The sequence below is a fragment of the Blennius ocellaris genome, assembly GCF_963422515.1.
Source record: "Blennius ocellaris genome assembly, chromosome: 11".
Lineage (NCBI taxonomy): Eukaryota > Metazoa > Chordata > Actinopteri > Blenniiformes > Blenniidae > Blennius > Blennius ocellaris.
The window spans coordinates 13,101,292-13,126,150 of record NC_137660.1 but is presented as its reverse complement, the minus strand read 5'-3'; the positions used below and the strand labels follow the sequence as shown (position 1 = coordinate 13,126,150).

At 40.3% G+C, this 24,859-nt stretch overlaps 1 protein-coding gene across 8 annotated transcripts in view; it reads left to right on the top strand.

The window, feature by feature from the left end:
• The window catches only part of LOC308136564 (pleckstrin homology domain-containing family A member 5-like), a gene marked incomplete at its 5' end in the record, with an annotated part of 81,963 nt that overhangs the window by 1,641 nt on the left and 55,463 nt on the right, over positions 1-24,859 (top strand). For 7 of the 8 annotated variants that reach the window (XM_080504927.1, XM_080504931.1, XM_080504924.1 and 4 more), the window contains one exon: positions 1,748-1,805. In XM_080504927.1, coding sequence (XP_080361053.1) covers positions 1,748-1,805 — 58 coding nt within the window. Of the gene's footprint in view, positions 1-1,747; positions 1,806-21,996; positions 22,128-24,859 lie in introns of those variants that run through there. The other variant, XM_080504930.1, reaches the window with a different exon arrangement.

Below are 24,859 nucleotides of genomic sequence, written 5' to 3'. Positions count from 1 at the left end.
TTGACCGCCGTAAAATTATATCAGAAGAATATTATTTTCAACTTTGTTTTGCATAAATCTGTTAATCAACCTCAGTCCTGATCAAAACTACCAAATTTCTTTTTAAAAATAGTAAAAATTAACCCTTTTAAATGCCCATTTAGAAGATGAAGTCACTGATTTTGGGAGGGAAAAAACACAAAATTGTAAAATTTTGCCACAGTGTATTTTTCCCATATCAGTGACTTTATCTTCTAAATTGGCATTTAAAAGGTTAATTAAAAAAAAAGTAATACTTTTTGGTATCAGGACTGAGGTTGATCAACAGATTTATGTAAAAAAATGTGAAAAAGAATATTTATCTGATGTATTTTTACAGCTAAAGTGAGTGGATGAAAACAGCCACCAACGCCACCAAAGGGAGTTTTTTGAAAATCTGATTTTGCACAAAAACTAAATATGCTTCAAAGTCAATTACATTACTAATCTTTGACATATCCAAGACTGTAGTAACATGTAAAAAAAATCCAATATCCGATCACATTTTAAATTGAAAATGAGTCATTTTGTGTGTATTTTTCCCATTTCAGTGCCTTTTTCTTCTAAATGGACATTTAAAGGGTTCATTTTTTTTTTTTTTTTTTTTTTTTTAATATTTGGTAGTTTTGATCAAGACTGAAGTTGATTAACAGATTTATGCAAAAAAAATTTTTGAAGAAATATTTATCTGATATATTTTTACAGCTGTAAAGTTAGTGGATGAAAACAGCCACGAACGCCACATAAGGAAGTTTTTTTGCCAACAGTGTATTATTGACTGAGTGAAAAATTTAAAATCACATTTTTAAATTGCATGTAAAAGTGAGCTTCCTCAGCAAAAATCATGCCATTTGCGCCAATACAGTGAAAGTTTTGGTCAAATTAAGAGGAAAAATGACACCTAGTGGACGTTTTTGCCCCCAATGCCACACAAGGGTTAAATTAATCTTAAAATGAGGGGAATGAAAGGAGTCAACTTATCGGGATGGTCAGGCAGAAGCCTTTTCCTGGCATTTTTTGTTTTGTGTGAACTTTTGCAAAGAAATCATTATAAAACACACTAACACTTAAAACGAACGTCTCTATTATAGAATATTTTATTAACCAATTAATTTTACAATAAAATTTGTCTGAACTGTAAACAATATCAATTAAATAAAGTAAAAACTCACCAGATTTGTATTCTTTATTTGTACCTCTCATTCCTTCTGGATAATTTGTTGTTTTTATTTAAAAAAAAAAAAAAATTCTATGATATCTTTATGATGATCATCCATTTATCAATTAAGCGTAATTCTTTTCTTTTTTTCTATTTACTGAATTTAATTTGGTCTGTTATAATGGTGATCCGACTTTGTTATGGCACTTTGTAAACATAAATAAATAAAGTTACAGTGATGACCATGATGAAGGTGATAATATTATCAGGTTTGAGTGATGGACTGCTGAAGAACTTGTCAGTTCAGGCTTAATCTGATTCGTATTTTGACATTTACTTTTTGTGTAGATAGTTGAACCAGCCACTAATGGACTTGTTGATATTATTGATGTTTGTGCTGAAAGCTATAAATCGATAGGGCGTCTGTTTAAATACTCTCTGTTTAAATACTCTACTATTCTTAGTATTTACAGATGCACATAGATAATTGTCGCACCATTCACACACACGCACACATTTCCTCCTCCTGTTTGTGCTTGCGTGTCTTGACCACCTTTCCTTCTCACACAGATCTACCCACAGGATGGGAGGAGGGATATACTTTCGAAGGAGCTCGATGCTTTATCAAGTGAGTTCGCCACCTTTCCTCTGCAAGACCCACGGTTCTCCTGCAAAACCCGCTCTTTGGTAAAAGTAAACGCTGGAAGGTTGTAAAATGGAAACCTTTACACCCTCGCCCTGCACTGTAGAAACGCCTCGCAAAAGTTAATGATTACACAGGAACACTGTGCAAACACTGCACCGACACGGTCATGGTGTCGTCGCGGTCTCCTTGCAAGCTGTTTGTATTTATCCAGGCCCGGCTTGCGAGAAGCTTAGCCCACTTGGAGAGTTGAGCCAAAGTTATAATGTGTTCTCCTTTTTCTGACAGTTATCCCTCACCGTTTGGGTTTATGTGGTCTGCTCACACTTGAAAATGACACTTGTCTTAAGTGGCTGCTGGAAACTATTTCTGAGGTACACGCCAGTCCACCGCATCACAGGACTCGGAAAAGGCTTAAAGATTTAAAGTTTCCTTTCATCGATTTTTGTTTTCACCTTATATCCACGGCGCGCTCATTTGTTGCGGCTGTGTTCAGGAAAATATGTGGCATATCCTCCATTTCCACTTTGTTCAGTTTGGTTTTGTGTTTTACATTCCCTCCTCACGCTTCTGATGTGCATGCAGCAAATCAAAACAGATTGCAAGTTCTGCCTATCTGTTGGCAGGGATGCATCATTTGTCCTCTAAATCCCAAAACACGAGTTGAAATATTTGGTTTTTGCACTGAAATGCTCTCCTCATACAGCAGGTATAGACTTTTTTTTTTGTAGGGGAACTTCTTTGCCAAGAGACAAGAATGCTTCTGTATAATGTATTGGAAGTAAGCTTCTTGCAAATTTCTGATATTATGCCTTATTATCCTCACTGAATCCATTCTTCCCTTTTCATTTCCTCATGAATATGAGGTGCTTCGTGTGGCAGGTTTCCAAGCACTCTGACTGAAAGGCAGTAATTTTATACTCCAGCATTTTATCAGCTTCTTAGTGCAAAGCGTAACCGGAGATTATATTCATTAGTTGATCACTATAATTCTGGCACTGTCCCATGACATTGTTATTTTTCTTGTAAAAAGAAAAGCTACTATCACATGACGTAGTTGCCCAACAGCTTGATGCCAGTAATATTCTTCATCCTAAGGTGAGCTCAGCACTCCCAGCCAACAAGATGGTATAGGGGGCTTTCACACCAGCACAGAGTTCGTTTTAGGGATGGTCGCCATGCGGGCGAACCACTTAAGTTTGTATTGTGTTGCTACTTCTCTGTCCCCTCCGCTAAAAGTTGAAAAGGTCTGGCACGCAGCAATGATCTCAGTCTGTCCCCAGACGTAGGTGAGGACAGTATCCATTGCCCAGGCCGCAATGAGGCACCGTGTCTCTGCAGACCTTGAGACCAGGACATCTACGCCAGGTGTGATCGGGCCCTGTCCGAAACCGTTCATTATGTGAGCTGATTGAACACTTTAGAACAGCAATATGACGTTAAAACATTGTTTAGATAAATGCAATGTGACAGGATTTCCCCTTTAATTTCACCGGCGCAGCCTGCTGTTAATTTGGCAGGCACCCACCCTAAAAATCACGGGTTCATCTCAATACCTTTTACCTTCCGTTCCGTTCTCCATTATGTTGTCTCTCACTGCTCTCCCACATCTCTTTACCACTTTCTCCCATCAGCCTCCAGTAATGCATGTCACTTCCCAATAATGGTTGGTATTTAGTTGTGAATCATGCTGAAAATGAACTCGGTGAAAGCTGAAGTTTGAGCTCCAAATTTGCAATGTGAATTCATGTCATCTTGTCAGTAATTTATTTTGATGTGGAGTTCCTTTCTGGGCCTTCGGAAAGTACTATCAGGCCTAAGCCACTCTGTCTTCCAGTTTAGATTTATAGCTGGGGCATATTTGTGGGTGAAATGCACATAATTACCCTACATGTGACTGAATCTGAATCTGTTTTTCACATTTTATTAGCCTGTCTGCCGAGCCTGGCTGGATTCCTTTTCCAATTCCAATCATGTGGTCACAACTGCGAATGTTATGAAGATGGCTGTATGCCCCGATACACGTGTGTGGTTGATTCAATGCATAAAATCAGTCTCTCTGCTGTAAAGGCAACACGTTATAGATGTTCTTGAGCTTTGAGTAATTAGGCTGCCTAAAGCCATGCTTGTTGACCTAACCGTGACTCACTGTGTTGACATATAGATTTGTTGACAGTTTGATGTGATCACTGACTTGGGCAGTCCTTGGGACATTTTGAGGGTTTATGTGAGGCTGCCAATGTGAGCCTCTGAAAATACTCCAGACCTATTAGCTTAGCCTGCTGACAGCTGCATAAGTCTTCGCCTCACATCTTACAGTGTGCCGTTATTACTTTGTCAGTAGTTTTTGGTGGTTGAATATTAAACATTTGTAGCTTTATTTATGCACATTTTGTGTGAACTTGATTTAAATACCCCCCCCAACACACTTCTTAACGGAGTCCAGACAGAATCACTGCTTTCTTCTGTGACTCCCTCTGCTTAAAAAAACCTCCGTTTTAAAGGATCTGGCTGATTCACATGCTGGCTGTGTTGCCTGGCTGCTACCATCGGGTTACACAGTGTGAGCATCAAGGAGCAGATTGTGCTGACGCGGTCTGTCCTCTGATGCGATGGGCTCGAAAGGATGAGTTGCAGGTTGTCGGTGTGATAGCGGGAACTTGAGTTATGGTTCATGCCACCGTTTGATTGTTTAATGGTAGTGTGATTTTTGAATGGGAGCAGGTCAGTGGAGAGGGTAATTGAATCAGTCACGGCTCTCCCCCCCCTCAGACAGTCACCTCTCTCTTTATTTATTTATTTATTTATTTATTTATTGTAGGTTGTCTGTCGGTGGTCCAATGCAAACGTGACGTTGCAGAGCTTGAAATGAAGGGAGGTTGCTCTCTGTTTGTTAGTTATCTTCACAAAGTGTTGGCAATTTGTTTTGGACTATAAAAAACCGCTCTGAACTCTAAAATATGTGCTTAGCATTTGTTGGGATACCACAATTAAAAAAAAAAAAAAAAAAAGAAAGTCTGATTCAATGCTCCCTGAGAGTCTTGGCACCACGGAGCTTATTACCATCACCATGCTGTTTTGTGTGTCTAATTAAGGAGAGAGCAAAGGGTCAGTAGCTCCCACCCAAGTTTCTGAGCTTACACCTTTTGGCCGCTGTCACAACTGCTGAATTTGGCCATAAATCAGAGAAGCCTGAATGAACTCGATCCAGCCAGAATGCTGCTTTCGTCCTTTTAGGACTGAAACAATAATGCATACATCAGAACACTTTCTCCTTCAGGCTGGCTTCTCCGTTACTTTTTCCTCCATGTTGTCAGCAGAGAAAAGATACTCCTGCTTCTTCTTCAGTTATGAAAGCATATTGTTATTATATCGTAGCATTTGTAGTCTTATTGCAGGACGTTTCCTATGGAGTCAAGCACTCCGATGTATATTTTCCGTACATGTCCGAAGTACCTGTGTGGCCTCTTTTGTGAACTCTGATTTGATGAAACTGTTGTGGGAGGTTGGGAAAAAGTCCCGCTTCCCATTGGGAGAAACAGGTGGTCACACTTCCCACTGGGAAAGTTGCGATTTTTAAAGAGATTTCAGAAACAAATCGGATGTTACACAAACACGACAAAAGTTTTTCTCAGAGTCAGTGAATGTGTTTGTACAAAGGTTATTTTGTCTATCTTTTTTTTTTTTTTTTTTTGCCCCGACAAATAGACATACGGTATGCCCGATGCTTGTTGCTGTCAACAAACCGTTTTGACAAAAGAGTACATATATATAAACAGCAGTAAACAAGCTAACAGCAATACAGAAAATGTTCATAGAGGTGCAGGTAGGGGCAGAATGTATTGTAATGTATTTAATTTATTTGTGGTACACGGTGTGTTGGGTGTATTGGGAAGTGTGCACGATTTAAACTCTGGATTATTTAAGAGGATGGAGGATTCTGAACCTATGCATAGCTTTTGTGATTTCAGGGTGAATTAAATCATTTATTTGTGCTTTACATACAGTCAATTGCAGCATTGAGTTTGTGGGCCCATACGTATATGCAGAAAGTGAGCCAGCAGTCATGATGAATAGATAGGAGCAGATTGCTGACAGTTCACTCACTTTGTTTGTTGTTTTAGTCTCATTAAGTCTGTCTGTGAGAGTAAGGGGAAAAGCCAAATTGCCAGTCAGGGCTAATTGCTCTAGGTTACGCAATGAGATGGCTATTATCTTGTTTTGGAGACTAATGAGTTATAATATACAGTTGACCCCCACTGTGCTTCTGCCCTAAAGTGGAGTTTGATTACTGCTCAGATATTAATGTTTCATCTGATGACATGTTTCTGGTGTCCTTTGAGGGCAATTTGCTGTTTCCGAGTACCCATCACTTCAGAGTGCATCGTAGAACGTAAATATTGTACTAGTGCGTTCTACAACCACCACTCTCGTTGATCCATTGACTTCTGCTGCTGCATAATTTATCACTCCAAACAGAGGAAAGCATGTCAGTTGAACTTTAGGTAATTATGACCACAAAAAAAAAAAAATCTCTCCAGTGCATCTCTGTTCAGAGACAGATGCACTCTCTGACTCCTTTTCTGATGTAAAAGCCCACTCACTCACTCATTCAGTGTGCTCATTATCACTCTTGATAAATAATAAAAATTGATAGCCTATTCAGGTATCTGTAGCTCAACCTGCTTCCTTTGAGTAATATTAATCATAATGACTTGTAAAAGCCTTTTATTGAATGAATAAATAAATAAATATGTTTGACCCCAGGATGATTCTACTACTGATATTATGTCAAATCTATACACACTAAATTAAATTGATCATTCTGACCGGGTTATGTCTTATCAATGAGATTCTAACAACTCGACTTCAAGATTTATGTGGTTCAAAAAAAGCACAATTTATACCACAGTACAAGAGCTCAGGATAGTATTTTCAGTGTGGTTTTAGAGTGTTAGAGAATGTTTCTTTTTTGTGAAAAGTAGGACAAGGGAGGATGAATCTTTTTGGGGCTGGAATCTGCTGTTATCAATTCTGCTTGCTGTTTCTTTAACCCTGCATTAAAAGCAGAAACAAACCCAGACCAAGTGTCTGGAAGGATGTCGGCCTGAGGAGACGATAGCATCAGTGTGCTTACATATTATCATTTTGTAAGCTGACATACCAAACCAGTGTCCTCTTTAAACATTTAACAGATACATGGAGATACGAACATCCATCTCACACTGTCTCCTCTCACAACTGTTGGTCCAGCATGTGTTCTCCTTCTCCGAGTCCTGAGAGGATTATGTGCTTCTTTGAGCTGTTAAATGTTCCACACCAGGTTTTACACCACTGAGCTGAAAGCTGCTGGCTCATTCGGCTGACCATGACACTGTGGGAATCACAAGAAGAGCCAAAAGAGCTCTGTTTCCTGCAAAACAGCACACAAATATATTACCAAGGCATTGGGGATGCTGAAATCATATGTGCACTTATTCAACCAGTTGCATCATCGGTTTGTTTCATGTCTGGAGTTTGGTCTTGCAGAAACTGACACCTCAGGCTGCAATAAACTGAAGCGTCTCATCCGAATTTTGAAGAAGTGATTAGCATGGGGCAGCTTTTTCAAATGTGCGACTTGTTTACATGTTCATGGCTGCCAGGTGACAGAATCATCATTGCAGAATGAGCTCACGTAGAAGGGCCGAACCTCGTTTCTGTCCGTAGCTGCGTCGTCTCCGGTTCTACATGGGCTCGAGTAAAGCCTGAGACATGAGGTTTTTAATTCATCTTTGCAGAAACGAAGGGAATCCTCGTGAACCCTGAGTCTAAGTGCGAGACAGACACGTATGGCAGACATTTGAAGGCTCTTCCTTCTCTCAAGGGAATAATCCAAGCCCATGTCTGTGAGCGACGCTTTATATCAGGCCTGGTTACGTAACAGAGGGAACACGGTCACACAGTAGGGAGAATGAGAAAAATGATTTCCATCTGGGAATTAATTTAAATGCAAGATAGTGTTTCCATTAATTTTAATAATAGAAAATACAATTTTAGTCTCTGCCTTCAATTTGTTTAACCTCATGATTAGCATAAAGATTGCTGTTGCCATTCACAAGTTTCTGTTTCAAACATGTCGTGAATAATTACTGTCTGCTCCCAGAGCAGGACTTCAAATACAGCCTTTACACCAGTGTAATAAAACAAATTTTTTTTTTTTTTGACACGAGGATAAATAGTTTCATTGCTCGGGCCAATGAACACAACTATTTGTAATGAGTTGGTTGGAATGAAATGATACATTTGGACAAACAATCTTTCATGTCAACTGTGCAGCGTTCAACCTATCAGGAGCAACAGGCTTTGAATAATGAACCCAAAAATGGTGTCAGATTCTTCAGTGACTCCATCAGTAAAACCTCGCTGCAGTGTACTCAGTACATGAGATCCCTTTCAGAAAACCCCAGCCAGAATTGTGTCCAAAAGATAAGAGAATGTTTGGTATTGGTGCAGTTAAAGTCCTACATTGTAACTGGACACACGCAGCAGATATCTGTCAGGCTCACTGTGATACCAGCTAACTATTAGTGGAAAAGCAAACCAATTCTCCACAATTTAATTCTCATCTAATGCGGGGACTGTTCCCACGAACGTCCCACTTTTTCTTTCATGTATATGAGCAGCAGTGGTCCACTGTCGCATGCAAGCCTCTGCCTTCCTCGCTCGCTGTCCTGGCAGGAAGCACCTTGAAGTACATCAAGAGATTTACTGTGAAGGGAAGAAGTAAAGCCGGTTTCTTTCATTGGTATTGCAGAAGCCACAGCATGTTCCAGCGCACGCTGAATAAAAGGAAGGGTGCACACTGAAGGGACTATATAACACAAAGACAGCCGACCACATACACAGTCAGCTACCAGACAATTCATTCTCATTTCTCCTTACTCTCACATCTTGTCATGTCATAGGGAACTTGAAACTACGCACATTAGACAGAAACTTTCAAATGGCCCGCATCCTGATATCCACATTAAACCCACTCCGGCAACGCATTTTCAGAAATGTGCAGCATGTAGGCTCAGCGGGAGCCATGCTTTTACATTTTCATGTATAGATCCATTTTATTGACGTGTGCTCACATGGGGAAGATTTTCATTGATGCGTATGTTGATGTTCACTCTACCAGCTGAGCCACAGCCATGTTGGACATCAAACACAGTGCATATAGGCTGGTGTTTGAAGTTTGAAAATTGTCTCTTTATACCTGTAGTCTAACATTCTGAGGTTTTCTTTGAAGGAGATTAATAAACTTGTGGTGAAATAATGTTTCGTATTGACGACAGGGGTGTCACGTATCATAATCATTGCTACTACTGGTATCATTCGGGAATCATCTCCTGCCCTGTGCTTCTTGCTTGGTCTTGATCCAGTAACTCACTTTTTATTGCGTCAACTCATATTACCAAACTATTGTCACGGGTAAAACACTGTAAACTTTTATGATATAATTTTATGACCATATTGCTCAATGATTTGTCTATTTCATCCACACGTTCAAATGTTATATTTGGTGAGATGTACAAAATTCCCATGCACAAGGCCTACATTAATGAGTTTCCTTCTGGGAGAACGTCAAATTCAAACTGTGAAGCACTTTGAGCATGTTTACTCATCGCCTTGGCAGGGGGAGGCCGTAGTGGCTGTTGTCTGCTGATTCAGAGCTCCTGCAGCTCACGCTCCTTTGTTAACGTGATTTAAGAGGGAAACCAGTCGCCGTGGGTCTGTCGTACATCATCCCCATCCCGGATCCATACCTCTACGGAGTGAGGCTGCAATGCTGACTGGGAGACAGACAGTCAGCGGAGGAGGAGGAGTGTCCGAGCTGCTCGTCTGCTCTGTTTGAGTCTCTGTGGGGTCTTCACCATCTGGTCGGCACTAGAAGAAAAACGTGAGCGTGTCTGTGTGTTCTGATGCTCCGTGTGAGCATATGTGTAAACGATCCTCTGATGTCAGTGGCCGCCTCAGGTGCTGATTAAGGCAGTTCTCTATAATAAACCTCATCAGACCACGTTGGCATTAGTATCTGAAATATGTGTTTCTTTTGTTTCAGATGCATCTATATTAATTTCATGCAAAATAGAAGACTTTGAAGATTCTTTTAGCAGAAAAAAAAAAAAAACTTAATCAGAAAGTAGAAATAGTTTCTTTATTTTTCCATGGTGTAGTGTAATTGTTGTGCAGCATGTCTCAAATTTGGAAAAAAGGCTGTTCTGGAAATTTAATGAAACAGTGCTATCTGACGAAGTTGTTACATTTGCAAGCACGTAGGAGAGACCAACTTGTGCCTGAACTACAAGAAAGTAACAGAAGGCAACTTTGTAGAACAACATGACACCAGCCCTTACCAGGGGAATAGCCAACCACTGATCCTGACCCTGCAGTCATACTCATTTTAGTTCAAAATGTCTACATCCAATGCACTTTGTACAGAATCTGTGACAAATAACCTGAAATGTTCTCAATCCTATCTCTGGGGGGTAAAAAAAAAAAACATGGACACTGGATTCTGCAGCTTTTAGCAAGTGTGTTTTCACAAACAAGGTGGCTATCTTTCACTCCTGCATCACTGATCTTGTAGATATGAGCAAGCTGACATTCACTGTTCAGTTCTTGGTCTCCCTGTTGCAATGGTAAACCCGACTTTTAATTGAATAGTAATGAAATTCGCTCAGTGAAACTCGCTCATATTTTCAGGACCCCAGTCACATCGGTTTTTTTTTGTGGTTTGGCTGGTCATGCGAGTTATATTAAGAGGCAACTAATATATTATAATATACTGGTACATGCTATCTGGGACCTGTGGATTGCACTTCATGACCAAGGAAGGCTGTTATAGTACCACCGAAAAACCTCCATTACTACTGCACAAGCAAAATGTCACCAAAGGAATGGCGCTGCAGAATTTACATGGGAAATTATGAAATGTGTAGCAGAAAATGGAGAAACAAGCAGAAAAACTGTTCAAATTCAATCAGATAAAAAATAAATACACCAGTACAACATGTAGGTATGTTTATTTTCCTCTTCATTTTCTGACTGATACAACTTAGTCTGGATAATATGGCAGAAGCAGTTACTATCCTGGAAAAAAAATTCTGATTATAATGTTCAGCAGACCAAAGAAAAGTCTCTTGTGGTACAGTTTGGATCCACAGGCCACATGTTTGCCTGAACCCACAGTGACTGTCGTGTATTTGGTGCTGTGGGTGCAGCTTGTTGTTCTTAAAAATCACACTGGTTGTGATACACAGCATCCAATGTGCTGCTACTGGAGATCTAATTGGTTGACACTATCCCATGCCAGTCAGTGATATACAGTACAGATGGTTTGTTCCATCGCTTGCCAAGTAATTTTTTAAAGCACCTGCCACTTTTTCAACCAGATATCAAGTACGCTCACGCAGTCCTGCTTTAATAAACCATCTGGTACGTCAGGTTAGCGGTGATGTCTGGTATTAAAGTACATTGATTTAATCCCTTCTGGTTGAATATACCAAGTGATTGCCAGCCTACCTCTAGGATTTAGTAGAGAAACACACAGGCTGATGTAATTCTTTGGTGTTTAAGCCTCTTAGTTCTGTGGTGTCTTTGATTTAATGCTGAAAGAGCTGTTGAACTTGATTAAGCTCTGTATTAATCTGCAACGAGCCATCCTTCGGTGGCGTTTTGCTGGGCTGGATCTTAGCACAGATGTCTGCGTAGGGGTCATGCTGCTGGTCGCTATTCTCCTCCACATTATCACGTCTGCATGCAAAATACGAGCGCAGTCTTTCAGGGTACAAATTCTGTTATTCTATGTTGCCCTCTGCATTCTCCTTGATACTGTCCATTCACCTTTATATTTTACCCATAACATGTGAAATATCCAACATAACAACCCACCATGACTTACAGCTTCGGTTTAGCTTGAGCAGTCAAACTCCCAACAAAAATAAGAAAACTTTTGTTGGGCCCATGTTATGTTCCGTGTTCTAATAGATGATGGACATCCGCTAAAACGTTGCGGCTACTATGTCATGGCTTAAAAAGTGTAATTCTTGTATTGTTTGTCTTTATCTTCCTCTTGCTGCTGTGCTTGTTTGTCTACCTCAGTCCAGCGGTCCGTGCACGACCCAGTTGTTTTCCAGATGGTCCGTGTTGATTAGGGAGTTTTTTGGAAGCCGTCACTCTGCTCAAATGCTCTACAGCTGTAAGTTCATTGAGCACCGTGTTGAAATGTCCACACAAGATTTCTGAACGTTTTCGGAGTACTACAAATTCTGCTCTCAGTTTGTCTTTTCCACATCCAAAGAATGGAGCTGCTTTCTTTTTCTTTATGATTCAGGTCCTGTCAAAAAAAAGCTATCAAATCTTTTATTTTAGTCACTTCTTCAACCGCTTAAATACAACAACATGTTTTTTTTTTTTTCTCGAGAGAGCAGATGTGTGAAACATACAAGCTGTGGGCCAAATGTGTTCTGTCAGAAACACTAATCGGGCCGGCCAGATGACCTACCTTCTAAAGTATAGTGATGAGAAAGAGGATATCACCTTAAAACTTTAAGTAGGACTGGCTCATGTTCTTCATTTGTCTTAATTCCTGAGATGGACTACTGACAGGCAAATATCAAAGAAGCCAGTGGAGAAGTGGTGAAAGCTCTACCTTGACGCTTGCTCAATAGTATTGCCATCAAACTCAAATGGTGAAATGACTTTGCATTAGAAAGCATCTTTAAAAATGTTGAAATGGCACGTACATTTTTCAGTAAATTCTCTGGTTTTGAAGAAAGATTGTTCATCAAATGTAGGCTTTCCCAGAATTCAGTACCTCTCGCACTCTGGTTATTCAAAATGTATGATGGTATCATTTTCCTTCGTTTGGCCCCTTTGGGCTTTAAATTTGACTGCATGTTGCCCCTGAACTGAAATGAGTGTGACAGCCCGGCTTAAGGGTTCAGAGGGTGCTATATTGTTCTAATTTTAATCTTATCAGCATCACTAAAAGGCTTATAACATGCATCATACTCGCTTGGCTCTATAGGTATGCTTTATCCCTCACTCCTGACACCGTCACCCGCACAGTTTGTCCAGGCAATTCTTTTCCAAGCTGGGCCGAACATTTCCTATCAGCAGGATGTTGTTTCTCTCCCTCTCATAATTTACACATGTGTCTTGGACTCAGTGACAGCACTAATGCTTTTGGCTCTTAGCTATGAGTCTTTGATGTTCCCCTGCTCCAAACTCTTCTGCCGAGTGCTATTAATTGGGATAAAGGGGCTGGCTGCCCAACTTGTAGATAACTCTTACTTTATCTCTAATGGTCTATTCACTTTAGTGAGAGATTACATGCAGTGGCTTTTCTCTTTGGTCTCTCTCCACAGCTGGCACTCGCTGATCTAAAAAGTCCTCATGTACTATCACCGCCCCGCCAAGAGCTTCCGTATTTTTCCCAATAAATATCCACATGAAGTGAAACTGCTTTTTACAGGCCCATCTTTGTGCATGTGCTTTGGGACTATCCTGACTTGAGTGCAATGCTGGTAGATGGGCCACTGCACAGATATAAATAGTACCGGTTCAGCATGACTGTTCAAACAGTACCTCGTTCTTTGAGTATCGGCACATCAGAGTAGATGGAGAGTGCATACGTTTAAACCCTGCCAAAAATAAAACAACTTCATGTCGTAATAACTTGGTAAGAAGCACAGTGACTTTCTTTCCAGGGATTTTTTTTCTTTCCTTTCTACAGAAAAAAAAAAAAAGATGTATTGAAACCATAGACTGGTTATATTGCCTCTATTGCTCAACTCCGGGGAATTGACTCTTCTACTGTCAGAGTCCTCACTCCCACATTCTGTCCAGCTCTCTCTGCCTGAACAAATATTTGAGCCTCCATTGATTAATGTGTACTTGCTGTGATTGATATTGCACATTTGTCACAGGCTGAAAGACATCGCTGGGTTTCCGTAAAAGGAATGCAACACTGTGTGATACAACATACATAAAAAGAAACGCATAAAAAATTGCCTGCCCCCTTCGCAAAGCTCTGGAGGAGACAAACAGCTAAATGTTCCTCTATTGATCTGCACTGGTGTCTTTAAAGCGTTGTGTGCTTACGGCATCCTGCAGTTGTGGTGGTCTGTTTGAGGTCAGGTGATTCACAGACCTTATCCTATCTCTCACTTTCAAACGTGTTTTAATGACAGGTCCACTGACAATAGTATTATTTGCTTTACTCCTTTAAAAACTGAAGCAGCATTTACCTGAAGTTTGAAGTGTTGTGTGTGTGTCTCCCGTCAAAGTTCATTAAGAAAGGGTTTAACCTTTCACCATATGAACACATCCCATTTGGCCTTTAAGAGAATTTCATATAAAACAATGGTTCCCAGTCTAGGGAACACCTTTGTGAGGCAGCCAGAGACCCCAGGCTTCACTGTAATGTTTTGAATTTATCTGGGGTTTTCAGCTTTTATTAAATTATATTGGAACACCATTAATTTAAATACATTTGTGTTGTCTGTAAAGGGAGAATTGCCTCATTTTGCTTCAGCTCTTATTGCGTTAATTAGCAAAGACAAAAAGAGAATTGAGGTTTTATTATTTACCATAGCGCATCACAGGACATACCCTGTATCAAACTGAATTGTTTTTGTCTCTTCATGAATTACTATCACTGCCAACTGTTTACCGCATTCATCAGGGTGTAGAAATATGCTTCCCGTCTGCTGTTTCCTCATAAAAACTCATGATACAGACAATATCAAGGGCCTTTAATCAGCCTATATTGTCACCAGTGGTTAAAAATTCCCATCCGTTACCTTTAAAAAAGAAAAAAAGAAGAAGAAAATAGCAGGTGCAATGAAAGGAGACTTTTCCTCCTTTCAGAGTGCATATCAGCCCTGCACAGCCTGTTTTCAGTTTCACTTAGAGGCCGAGTGAGAGATGAGGCCAGAGTGGAGTGGGCTGACAGGGGCTTCATAACTGCCTTAATGGTTGCACCTCATGGCCGTCTATCAGTCTAATCAGCTGTCAGCTCTCTGCAATGTTTTTGCTGCAGGAGGAACGGGTGTCTCTGGGAGTCAAGAGTCTGACTTAAATATCTGCACCACTTGCACAAGTATATATGCAGCCTTCTCACCTCAGTGCTGCAATTCATAAACTGGTGTGTGTAGACGGTGCACCCCCCCCTTCCTCCTCCTCCTCCCTGAAAGGGTTCAGACCTGCTTCTGTTTCCGGTAAGACCTCTGCTGGTTGTTCAGATAAAGACACTCTCAGCTTCCACTGGGATGTTTTGATGGCTGTGTTTGTGTGGGATTGAGCTATGGTTGTGCCGGGGATTTCTTAAAATGTTTTCAAGACACCGACCTCTCTGAAAACTTTATTACTGCCTTCAGCGTGCAGGCGGATGATACACAATTTGTGGTGTGGAACAGTTTTGTATGTATGTCACATTGGTGGGGAGACAGGCCATTATTTGATTTTAACAATGCTGTTAGGAATACACCCTGGCAGGCGGATGCAGACAACAATGCTAGGTAGACCTGCTGTCACCTGTTTACTGTATTCAGCAGCGTGCAGAAATGTTTAGCACTATTTCAATGATCTTACTCCTCTAAGTCATCTTTATAAGATCTATTGTGTGGATTGAGTGTACAAAACAAATGTGAGAGAAAGGTAAGGCATATTTTTTTTTCAATTTAAGTTAATGTAAGGTAGTCTTTTGGCTGATTTTTACTGTAGGACATAGAGAAACTGTATATATTTTCTACAATCTACAATCACAGTGAATCGGTCACAGTCTGCAAATGAAGCTTATTTAGAAGTATCCAAGTGTTTTCTGCTTGTGTGCTCTGGACTGCCTCATGAATCCTGAGCTTTCGCCAAATCGACAGCATATTTCAGTGACATGATTTGAAACTAGCAGTAAGTTGGACCATAAGACCTTTTGAGCTGTTAGAATTGCCTATTTGTTTTTGTTGTTTATTTATGGAGGAGGGGAGCTCATTAGTTATTCAGTGTGACAGGATAAATGTGTACACAAGAAGTTTTCTCTTTGCGAAGAACTAAAGCAAACTGGTTCACGGCCAAGCTTAAATCAGGCTCTGCCCTACCTACAGTCAAAATGGTGCTATTCTCAAAAAACATGTTTACTACACAGAGTCCAACATTTGGCCTCACATCATTAACCAGCAACCAATGGCATGGAACAAATCAAAACGTCCATCTTTGTAGTTCAAGGTAAAAGATGAGTTTCAGCAGCAGTATGGTTTCAGCAGCAGTATGGTGTGCCTCTTGGTCTTGATATTGTTCCATAGTTGTCGCTGCAACACTCTGGGGATTGACTGGATTTCAAACAAAGTTTTATAGTCGGCACAAAACATGAATAACAATGTTGTAAAACGTCTGACAGAAAGATAACCTGAGGATAAAGGTAGCCTGAAACTGGAACATTATATGTTGATAGGGGACTGTAAAACATTAATTGAGCTTCAACTCGATTCCCTGTGTTGCTGCTGTCAGGAGTTGCTCAACCCATTTTCACAATGGCCCTGATGGAATCACTTTTGTATTTCATCAAGGCAGATATTAATTAAAGTAATAATTGGCGTATTTGACTGACCTAACAGAATTCTTTCCAATATATTTTTATTTAATTTTTTACAAATAAAATCACATCACATTGGTCACTCACACTATGCTCACTCACACTGCATTCATACTCGCACACGTCCATTCAGGCACACACAGATGCACACTTGAGGAGAAAGGCGCACTAAAGATTTCACAAATCAAGGTTTTTGGGGTACAGGCATTGTTGGAAAAAGTTCCCAGATATTATCTATACTCATCCATCCTGCACTGGTTCAGGATCAGGATACGATCCAGACCTTAGCAAGATGGATGAGTGTTGCTCGGCATCAAGGGCTCCCAGGAAGCAATCAGTGGATCACTTCCTGAGGACCCCTTCACCGTTCACACACACAAAAAAAAAAAAACATAAGTACAAATATAATTACCTTCTTGACTATCATTTGAAACCATCATACAGAAAAAAACATTTGTAAAAATAAGAATAATAGAATAGAAATACAGAAATAATGTGTAAAAAAAAAAAAAAAAATTGCCTATGAGTTATGACTCGATATATTCCAGTAGGGGATTCCAGGTTGTTTCCCATTTATTCATATTTTTAGAGTATATAAACTAACAGACCTAACAGAATTCTAACTGTGGGAAAGAAATCCACTGTCATTGTTTTAACCTTGACTAATGTACTTTGGTTCTTTGGGCTGCAGAATATTACTTTGACTCAACAAGGAGCCGAGCCAATGTTGCTGCTTGAATGTTGTGCTTCTGACTTCTGGTTTGTTGCCTCCTGACAATTCAATGTTGAAATAATGAAGTGAGATTCCATTAGTTGTGAACACAGTCCAGAGCGCTCCATATATGTTGACACGTGAAGCATTGTGACATGATATATTGGAGTTCAGTTCGCCTTTCTGTGATGTGTAAATATTGTCATTGCTGATATCACTATGATGACACATTTGTGACTATATTGTGCAGTCCTAATCCACATGTTCCGAGATTTCAGGTGTTTCATGAGCCGAGCACCACAGGATTTTCCCTTTTGTACTTTCCTTTTGTCGTTGTGGTTACCACGCTGACATTTCAATGCGTTGGATATTCTGCACCAATGCAAACAGAGCTGCTCTGGTGATGAGGGACTGATGGACTCATAGGGTAAGATAAGAGAGGTATAGGTAAATCGGGACAGCTTTTTATTCATATACTCCCACATGTCATCGCAAGACAGCGCACAATTGAATAAACAGACAAAATGGATTATTGTGCAGTGCGTTAAGGGGAATCGGTGTGTTTTGCTCAGCCTCAGCTGCTATTGTTACCTATGTCTTAGTTATTGTTATTGGTGTGAAATGCCGAGGTGTTGGAAGACAGAACATAAAGAATACTGTAAAAACCTGAAGGGAAATTCAACTCTACACAATGAATGAATGCAGTGACATTCTGTTGCCTGACTTGACCTCAGTGAATAAAGTGGATAAGGCTTGGTCAGAGAGCGTCATGCGGGATTGTATTATAAGTTGACATCAGACATTCACAGGCAGCAACAAACCGGCTGCTCGATATTCGTGTCATGTTGCAAGGTGTTCACAAGACTATTTCTTTCTCTGGTTTTGATGTACCGCTAATCTCTTAGGCACCACCCAAATCAAAGCTGCATTTTACGCCTTTGATACTTAAGTGCAGTGAGGTCCAGGTATGTGAAATCACCGGATATTGCTCAAGATGAGTGTGCCAATTCAAACATGACTTCAGTGATGCAGCTAATATCACAGTTCTTTATAATGTAGTAATCCCATTAGTTTCCTTTGCTCTCATAGATCGCAGTATGGTGGCGTCGCGCTCTGCATGTCTGCCACATTTAAACATCTCATAGGAGATTTGTTAGTTTTGTATTCTATACTTTGTGCGAAACATGTTTCTATTAACTACATAAAGGATTTTCTTTCTGTTTTTCTGATGCGCCCTAACAAGGTATGACATTCCTTTTTACCGCAACTGACTTGAGGAGGCTTTTTAGGAACAATATATACCAGTAAGCTGTTGACTTCTTTTCACAAAACATTTTCATAAGAATGTGAGTATTTTTCTTCCGAGGGAGTGGCTCTCATTTACTATCTTGTTTTACAAGTACGCCTTTTGATAAAGCACCGCAGATCATATAAAGTCCACTAAGAACGGAAGTTATTTGTGCTCAGTCTTACGTCAACCATATACTGTGAAACTATCACGCATTGCACTATTCTTTCTTATAGTACCTGTGCTATAGTTCACAAAGCAGTGAGTGTTTGACTAAAGGCTTTCTCTTGGTCCTCTACAATATCTTGTTGAAATGTGTTTAAAATTGTGTGTTATAGAAAGATGAAGCATGACACAATCCTTTCTTGAAAGCAGTGTATGCTACTCTACCTGACTCTGAATTTGAAATCAATTATTTGGTGTGAAAGTGTTAAAAAAAAAGAAAAAAAAGTGCACCTCTATGTTTCGGCTCACTTACAAAACAAAGACTCGATCAGACAGATTGTCAACCGAAAGAGAAGTCGACAGTCCTGATATCGACATGCGTCCTATATCTCTGCGGGGTTATATGAGAAGGTCTGCAGAGCCACAGCAGTGACTCACTGTGTCTCTTTGTTGCAAAGTTATTGTGGCTTTATTTGACTTTGATTTGATTTGTATTCACTCGGAGGACCTGTTCTCAGTCTAAAGTCCAGTGCCTGGACTGAGTGTTAAGTTGGTGGTGTTGGTTTTGTGTGGGACTGTTGGAATGAATGCAGTTGTGAGAATTGTGTTTGCTGATGATATGATATCATGTAGCAACTTTTGCTTGAATGCATTGACTTCCTAATTTTTTTTTCACATTATAAGATATTACTGCTTTGGCTGTTGGAATCAATAAACAAACCCATCATTCCTCTTGTGCATGTGTCATACATTCAGTTTGATATATTTGCTTATTAAACACTAATTTCCTGATTTTAATTACACTCATTTACGCTTGAATGAATTCTGTCCCAAGTGAGTGAGACGGACTGCCAGGTGTCCTGGTGCAGCAGGAAGAACCTGGAGTTTAACAGTTATGGTTAAAAAAAAAAAAAGGCTCCAGTCCATCAGGACCAGGACGTATACGCCACCAGAACAGCTTCGCTTCTTCCCTGCTGCAGTCAGACGTTTGAACAGCAGCCCAACTCCCCCAGTTGACACCTCCACCCACCAACACATAATATCACCAGTCACTTTTCTTTTTGATTGCACATGTTTAATGTTCGTTGTTTTGTGTTTTGCACCTCACACCAAAAGAAATTCCTCATTCTGTGGAAATGTATATTTTTATAGTACTTGGCAATGAAATCTTTCTGGTTCTGAAATCTTTGTTTTGATAAAATAATTCACGGCGTTCTCTATCTGGCTCCTCCATTCAAAGCCCTGGTCCACACTTTTAAAAACCATTGCTTTTAAGCACTAAATCAGTCACCTTAACCTCTTCACTAAAATTATTTCAAGAATGGGGACAGCCAAAAATAGCACGCATCCATCGTTACGGACTAGTTGAGTTGCTCAGTGACCCGCAGTGTAGCAGCTGATTCATTCTGTCTTGAATTTTTGGGCCCGTGGAAAGAAAATGGATGACTGGTACAGATGACTTCTGACTCAGAGGATAAGCTACGTATCTAAACTGACCTGGGGGCACGTGGGGATCCTAAGAAAGCCGCTTAAAAGGACTTGCCGGTAAAAACACTGAAGCCTGAAAATAGTGATTTTATTTGCCAGGGTTGTGTGTGTGTGTGTGTGGATGTGTGTAACTTTGATTGTGTCTGTTTTATACCCCCCACCCCCACCCCGAGCGTCGCTCCAAGCAGAATGAGCTGCATTTCTGTGTGTGGAGTAAAGAGATGAAAGTTTCTTTGATCTGAATTATTTTGAGGTTTCCTGTTTTGATTGAAGTTATTTTCAAAAATTAACCAAGCCTGTTCTTTGATCAAGGTTTAGATTCTGGCACTGGCTTGAGTTTTAAACATTTGCCTATACTATGATCTAAACAATTTCTTTGCCTCTGTGAAAGACAAGAATGCAGCTTACTATTTAAAGGCATGTATGGAAGTAATGCTTTGAACGACTGACATTAAGAGTATTACTTTCATGAATTTACTTGTTTTTTTTTTGCAAAATAAACTAGAATTTCTTCATGTAAAATGATCAGATATAATAGTTGTTTGACCTGGCTGCAGGGTCGTCTTTGTTTTGCAAACAAGACTTCTGCATTACTGGTAACAAAGTCACGACGAGAAGTCGGTGAAAGGAGTCGTTGATATTTGCACAAAAAAGTATCATTAAACAGCTCCTTTCGATTTAGTTTCAGTCTATTTGTGCACTTTCTCCTCCAAGCCCAGATGAATCCTCACCGTCAGGCAGCTGTGCGCACAGATCTTCTCTCTTGGTGACCTCTTCGATGAATATGCATAGATTTAGCAGGATCATCGCGGCTCCCTGCCACGTCGTGTTGATTGTTTATGCCTGCATGTGTTCCTTTGCTCTTCTTCAGAGAGTGATTTTCTTTAGCATCCTTCTCCAGCTGCACTAACAGCCGGCTGTGCTGCTGAAAGTGAGGAAGAAGCTTTGAGACGGAGACTGAGACTGAGAACAGATGTCAGCCTACATTCTATTAGGGATTTCTCGGAGTGTAGTTACTCGATGGATCCAGCAGAGGTCGGTAGAACTGCATAACATTTTACAGTGTTTTATGAATTAGGCAACTTTATTGATGAGGAAAGCTGCTTCGACAAGATGTTTATTGGACGCAGCTGCGAGTCTGAAAACATTTCAAATCAAATATTAAATCAAATTACATAGAAAGACTGTATGTTGCTGAAATTCTTTAACACTTTCAGTGATTATTTTTTTTTCCAATAGGCAACTTGGCAGATTTGTTGGGTGCATTTTGGAATAGTGGTTATCACTCTGACCTCACAGCAAAACATCTATGGTTTGATTCTGGGCTGCGGAGCCTTTCTGTGTAGAGTTTGTTTGTTCTCACTGTGCATGGATTTCCTCTGGATTTCGTCCCACAGTCCAAAAACTTCTACTAGAGGTTCATTCATGACTTTAAAATTGTAGTGTAAAGTTGTATGCACCTGTGTGAAACTGTGTTTGTCATGCGATGGACTATTCATGGTGTACCCTGCTTTTAAGCAAGTCAGCTCGGATCAGTTCCACTACCCTGCTACCCAAAGTTGGGGGGGGTAGAAAAGGTGTAAAATCTATATCTATGTTTGAATTCATGTAGAGTTCTGCCAGGTTTCATTCATTCATTCTATTTTGTGTAACACCTTGTTGCCACCATTTGAGGGCAGTGTTGCATAATCTTTGTCAACGTTACATTGCAGTCATTAATACAATTTGAATTTCCTGCATTAAAACTCAACTCTCATACAAAATGTGTCGCGAATAGCAGCTTTTGTGTGCGTGTGCGTGGGCCGGCTGCTCTGCATTAATACTAACGACACACTTTCTGTTTTCCTTCCTGTCTCCCACCTTGCTCCCACGCTGTGCACTTCTTGCATCATCAACCCAGGTGAGTGGCACTTAAAGAATATGTTTTATTCCAGAAAATAAAAAAAAAAGCTATACTATACCAAGAGTAGGTGGATGAGTGGATGCATTTTACCTTTGGCTGCTGACTCTGGACTGAGGCGTCCAACAGGGAGCGTTTCTTCTTCCTACTGTTGAATTCTTATCACCCAGAAGCTGAATCTGCTTTTATGGAGAATGTTTTGTGCATGAGGCCCTTGCCACAGTACAAACAGTGTTTATTAAATTATTTCGCTATGTGTGTATTCCCTCCTTTCCTTACCAGGAAATAGTGGGCAGTGTTTATATTTTCGTCTCTAAATTGTTTCGAGGCCGCCATGGTGAACCATTCACCTGCTTTGCTTCCTATCCTCTGCCTTTCCAAGTCATCTCCTTCCTTTTTTGTCAAGACGTTGATGAATTGCCTCGGAGGCTCTTTACTACTCCACTCCCGACGCTCACAGCTGTTGTTCAGAGGGGTGTGACCTGGAGGAAGTATTGTTGATATGAAACAATATCAACCCTCTTTAGTTGTTGTGAAGAAGCTGGACCGGGCTGCTGGCTCGTAGGCGTGCTGAGTTGTAAGTTACAGCATTTGAAACCTGACAGGAATAGCTTGTTATCCTTTTTCTCAAAGGATTTGAGTAATGCAGCTGCACCTAAAAAAAAAAAAAAAAAAATACAGCAGCGGGTGACCTAAAAGGAGGCACTCCCTACAAAGCACGTAAAAATGTGTTTTCTCCTCCCAATTTGTCTGTTTTTTCAGGAGCTATTACACTAACGGCAAATTCTTCATCCTCCTTTGGAGATGACAGACTTTGTGTGGATTTGAATGAAGAGTATGATTGTAAGTGACAAGACTGAAGACGCAGAAATGTGCCAGGCTCCTGCTGGATTGAGTCGCCAACTCAGTCGGCTGACCAGCGCAGAAATCTGCCCTCAATTTGTCAGCTTTGGCTTCCTCTGCACGCACCCATTTTTAGAGTTGCATTGATCGTCCTCATTTCAGATATGGATTACCAGGGCGTGACAATAGAATGTGAAATGAGGATGTGGGACACTAAAATGAGGATTTGGCATGTACTTATTGACGTTGTATTGAAAAAAAACAAAAAAGTTACAGTACCACAAACTCCTCTGGACTTTTGCACTGAAAAACAACTTGTCTGTACAAACTAGCTGAACAGGGGTGTCAAACATAACGTCCAACCCAGTGGAGTGTCATCCTGCAGAATAACCTCACACAATGTAACAATGGTCACAGATACAGTGAATTCATTTTTTTTTTTTTTTACATAATAAAGACTTTTTTCTGATGTATTTACTGGAGATTACACTGCGACATAAGAGAACAAGAAATAAATCAACAGTGAGATCCAGGCAGAAAGGTTTGTGATACTCCCTTTTTGCCCATGAAGTAGCAATTTGTGTAAATATGCACGTTGTACACACTGAGTGTACAGCGTACAATGTACAATATCAATCTGCAGAGAAACACTGCAATAGATAGGAGTTATCGTGTTTTGACAAAATGACCATATTAGGCACAAAATTAAGGATTGAGATCATTTGTTTTGCATGTAAATGCTGCAAATGAAAGCGCCTACATTTTTTGACATTTCACTGTATGTTGCTCCAGCTCAATGTTAAAATCATCACAAAAACTAATGGGAAAAACATTCAATTATAAGTCAATATGCAGGGTTGGTTTTTTTTGTTGTATTTTTTATTTTTTTTTTAATCAACATCATATTGGGTTGTATGTGGCCTGTGACCTTGTTTAAAAACATGTTGGCACATCTGTGTCGAACAAGTTCTATGTTGACTGAAAAACTGAACACATGTGACTCCCCGTGAGCGTCGAGCGCTCATGTTCTGACTGAGTACACACAGAAGCCTCAGTAAACATGACAAAACAAGCGGTGTGTGTGTGCGTGCGCTGATCAGATTAAGCCTGCTGATGAGGCAGTTTGGAAGGTGTAAATAATCCCATTTGTTTGCGTCTGCAGATAGTTCTTTTTTTTTTTCTCTGTTAAACACTTTTGTCTTATGTCCCAGTCTTCACTGAGATTTACCTCATAAATGATATAACATTCAAAGTCATCGCAAATATATGATTTTAGGGCTGTTACCCTTTGCTGTTTTTTTTTTTTGCCAGTGACCTTGTACTTTGTGTCACTGTAACTAGGCATGTAGAGTCTGTGCTCTTCACTGTGTTTGTTTTGTCCCCTGCTGTTTGTTGTACTGCATCCTGAAGTTGATAATATTTGACAATCTGCCGCACTTGATGAGCGTCTTCTGTTGGATACCACTAATGTTGCACTAAATATTGCACAGGACGAATCTTCGAGGTGCAAACAGATACAGTTTGCCTCAGTTACAAGTTTATAAGTTCCCTTTCTCTCTAATTCAAAGTGATTATTCTCTGAAGTTACACTCCCACATAGACATGAACTTCCTCTAACTCGAGCACTCTCTGTCTCTGAGTATCTTGGTCTGTCACTCGTATGGCTGACCCACTTCTGCTGGTCATCTTTTCTTTAGTCAGTTGCTCCAAAGTGAGTAAGGCACCGCTTGCCCCGGCTCTCTTTGCCTGGGGAGGAGAGGAACTGGAGCTGAACAGATCCTGTATCGTGTTTCATTACGTTGTCTGTAAAAGGGTGCCGTTCCCTCGATCGCTCCGTCGATCTGAAGGAAAATGTTTTTTCCCTGGGCTGCAATGGTGGCTTTTCCCTCTACTGCAGCTTGACCATCTTTTCCAGTTCATATTGTGGATGATAGACCGGAGCAATAATGCCCACCAGACAGGGGGATATTATTTGTCTGTAGCTGCAGTTGATTAAATTGGATTTTGCTGCTATAATAAG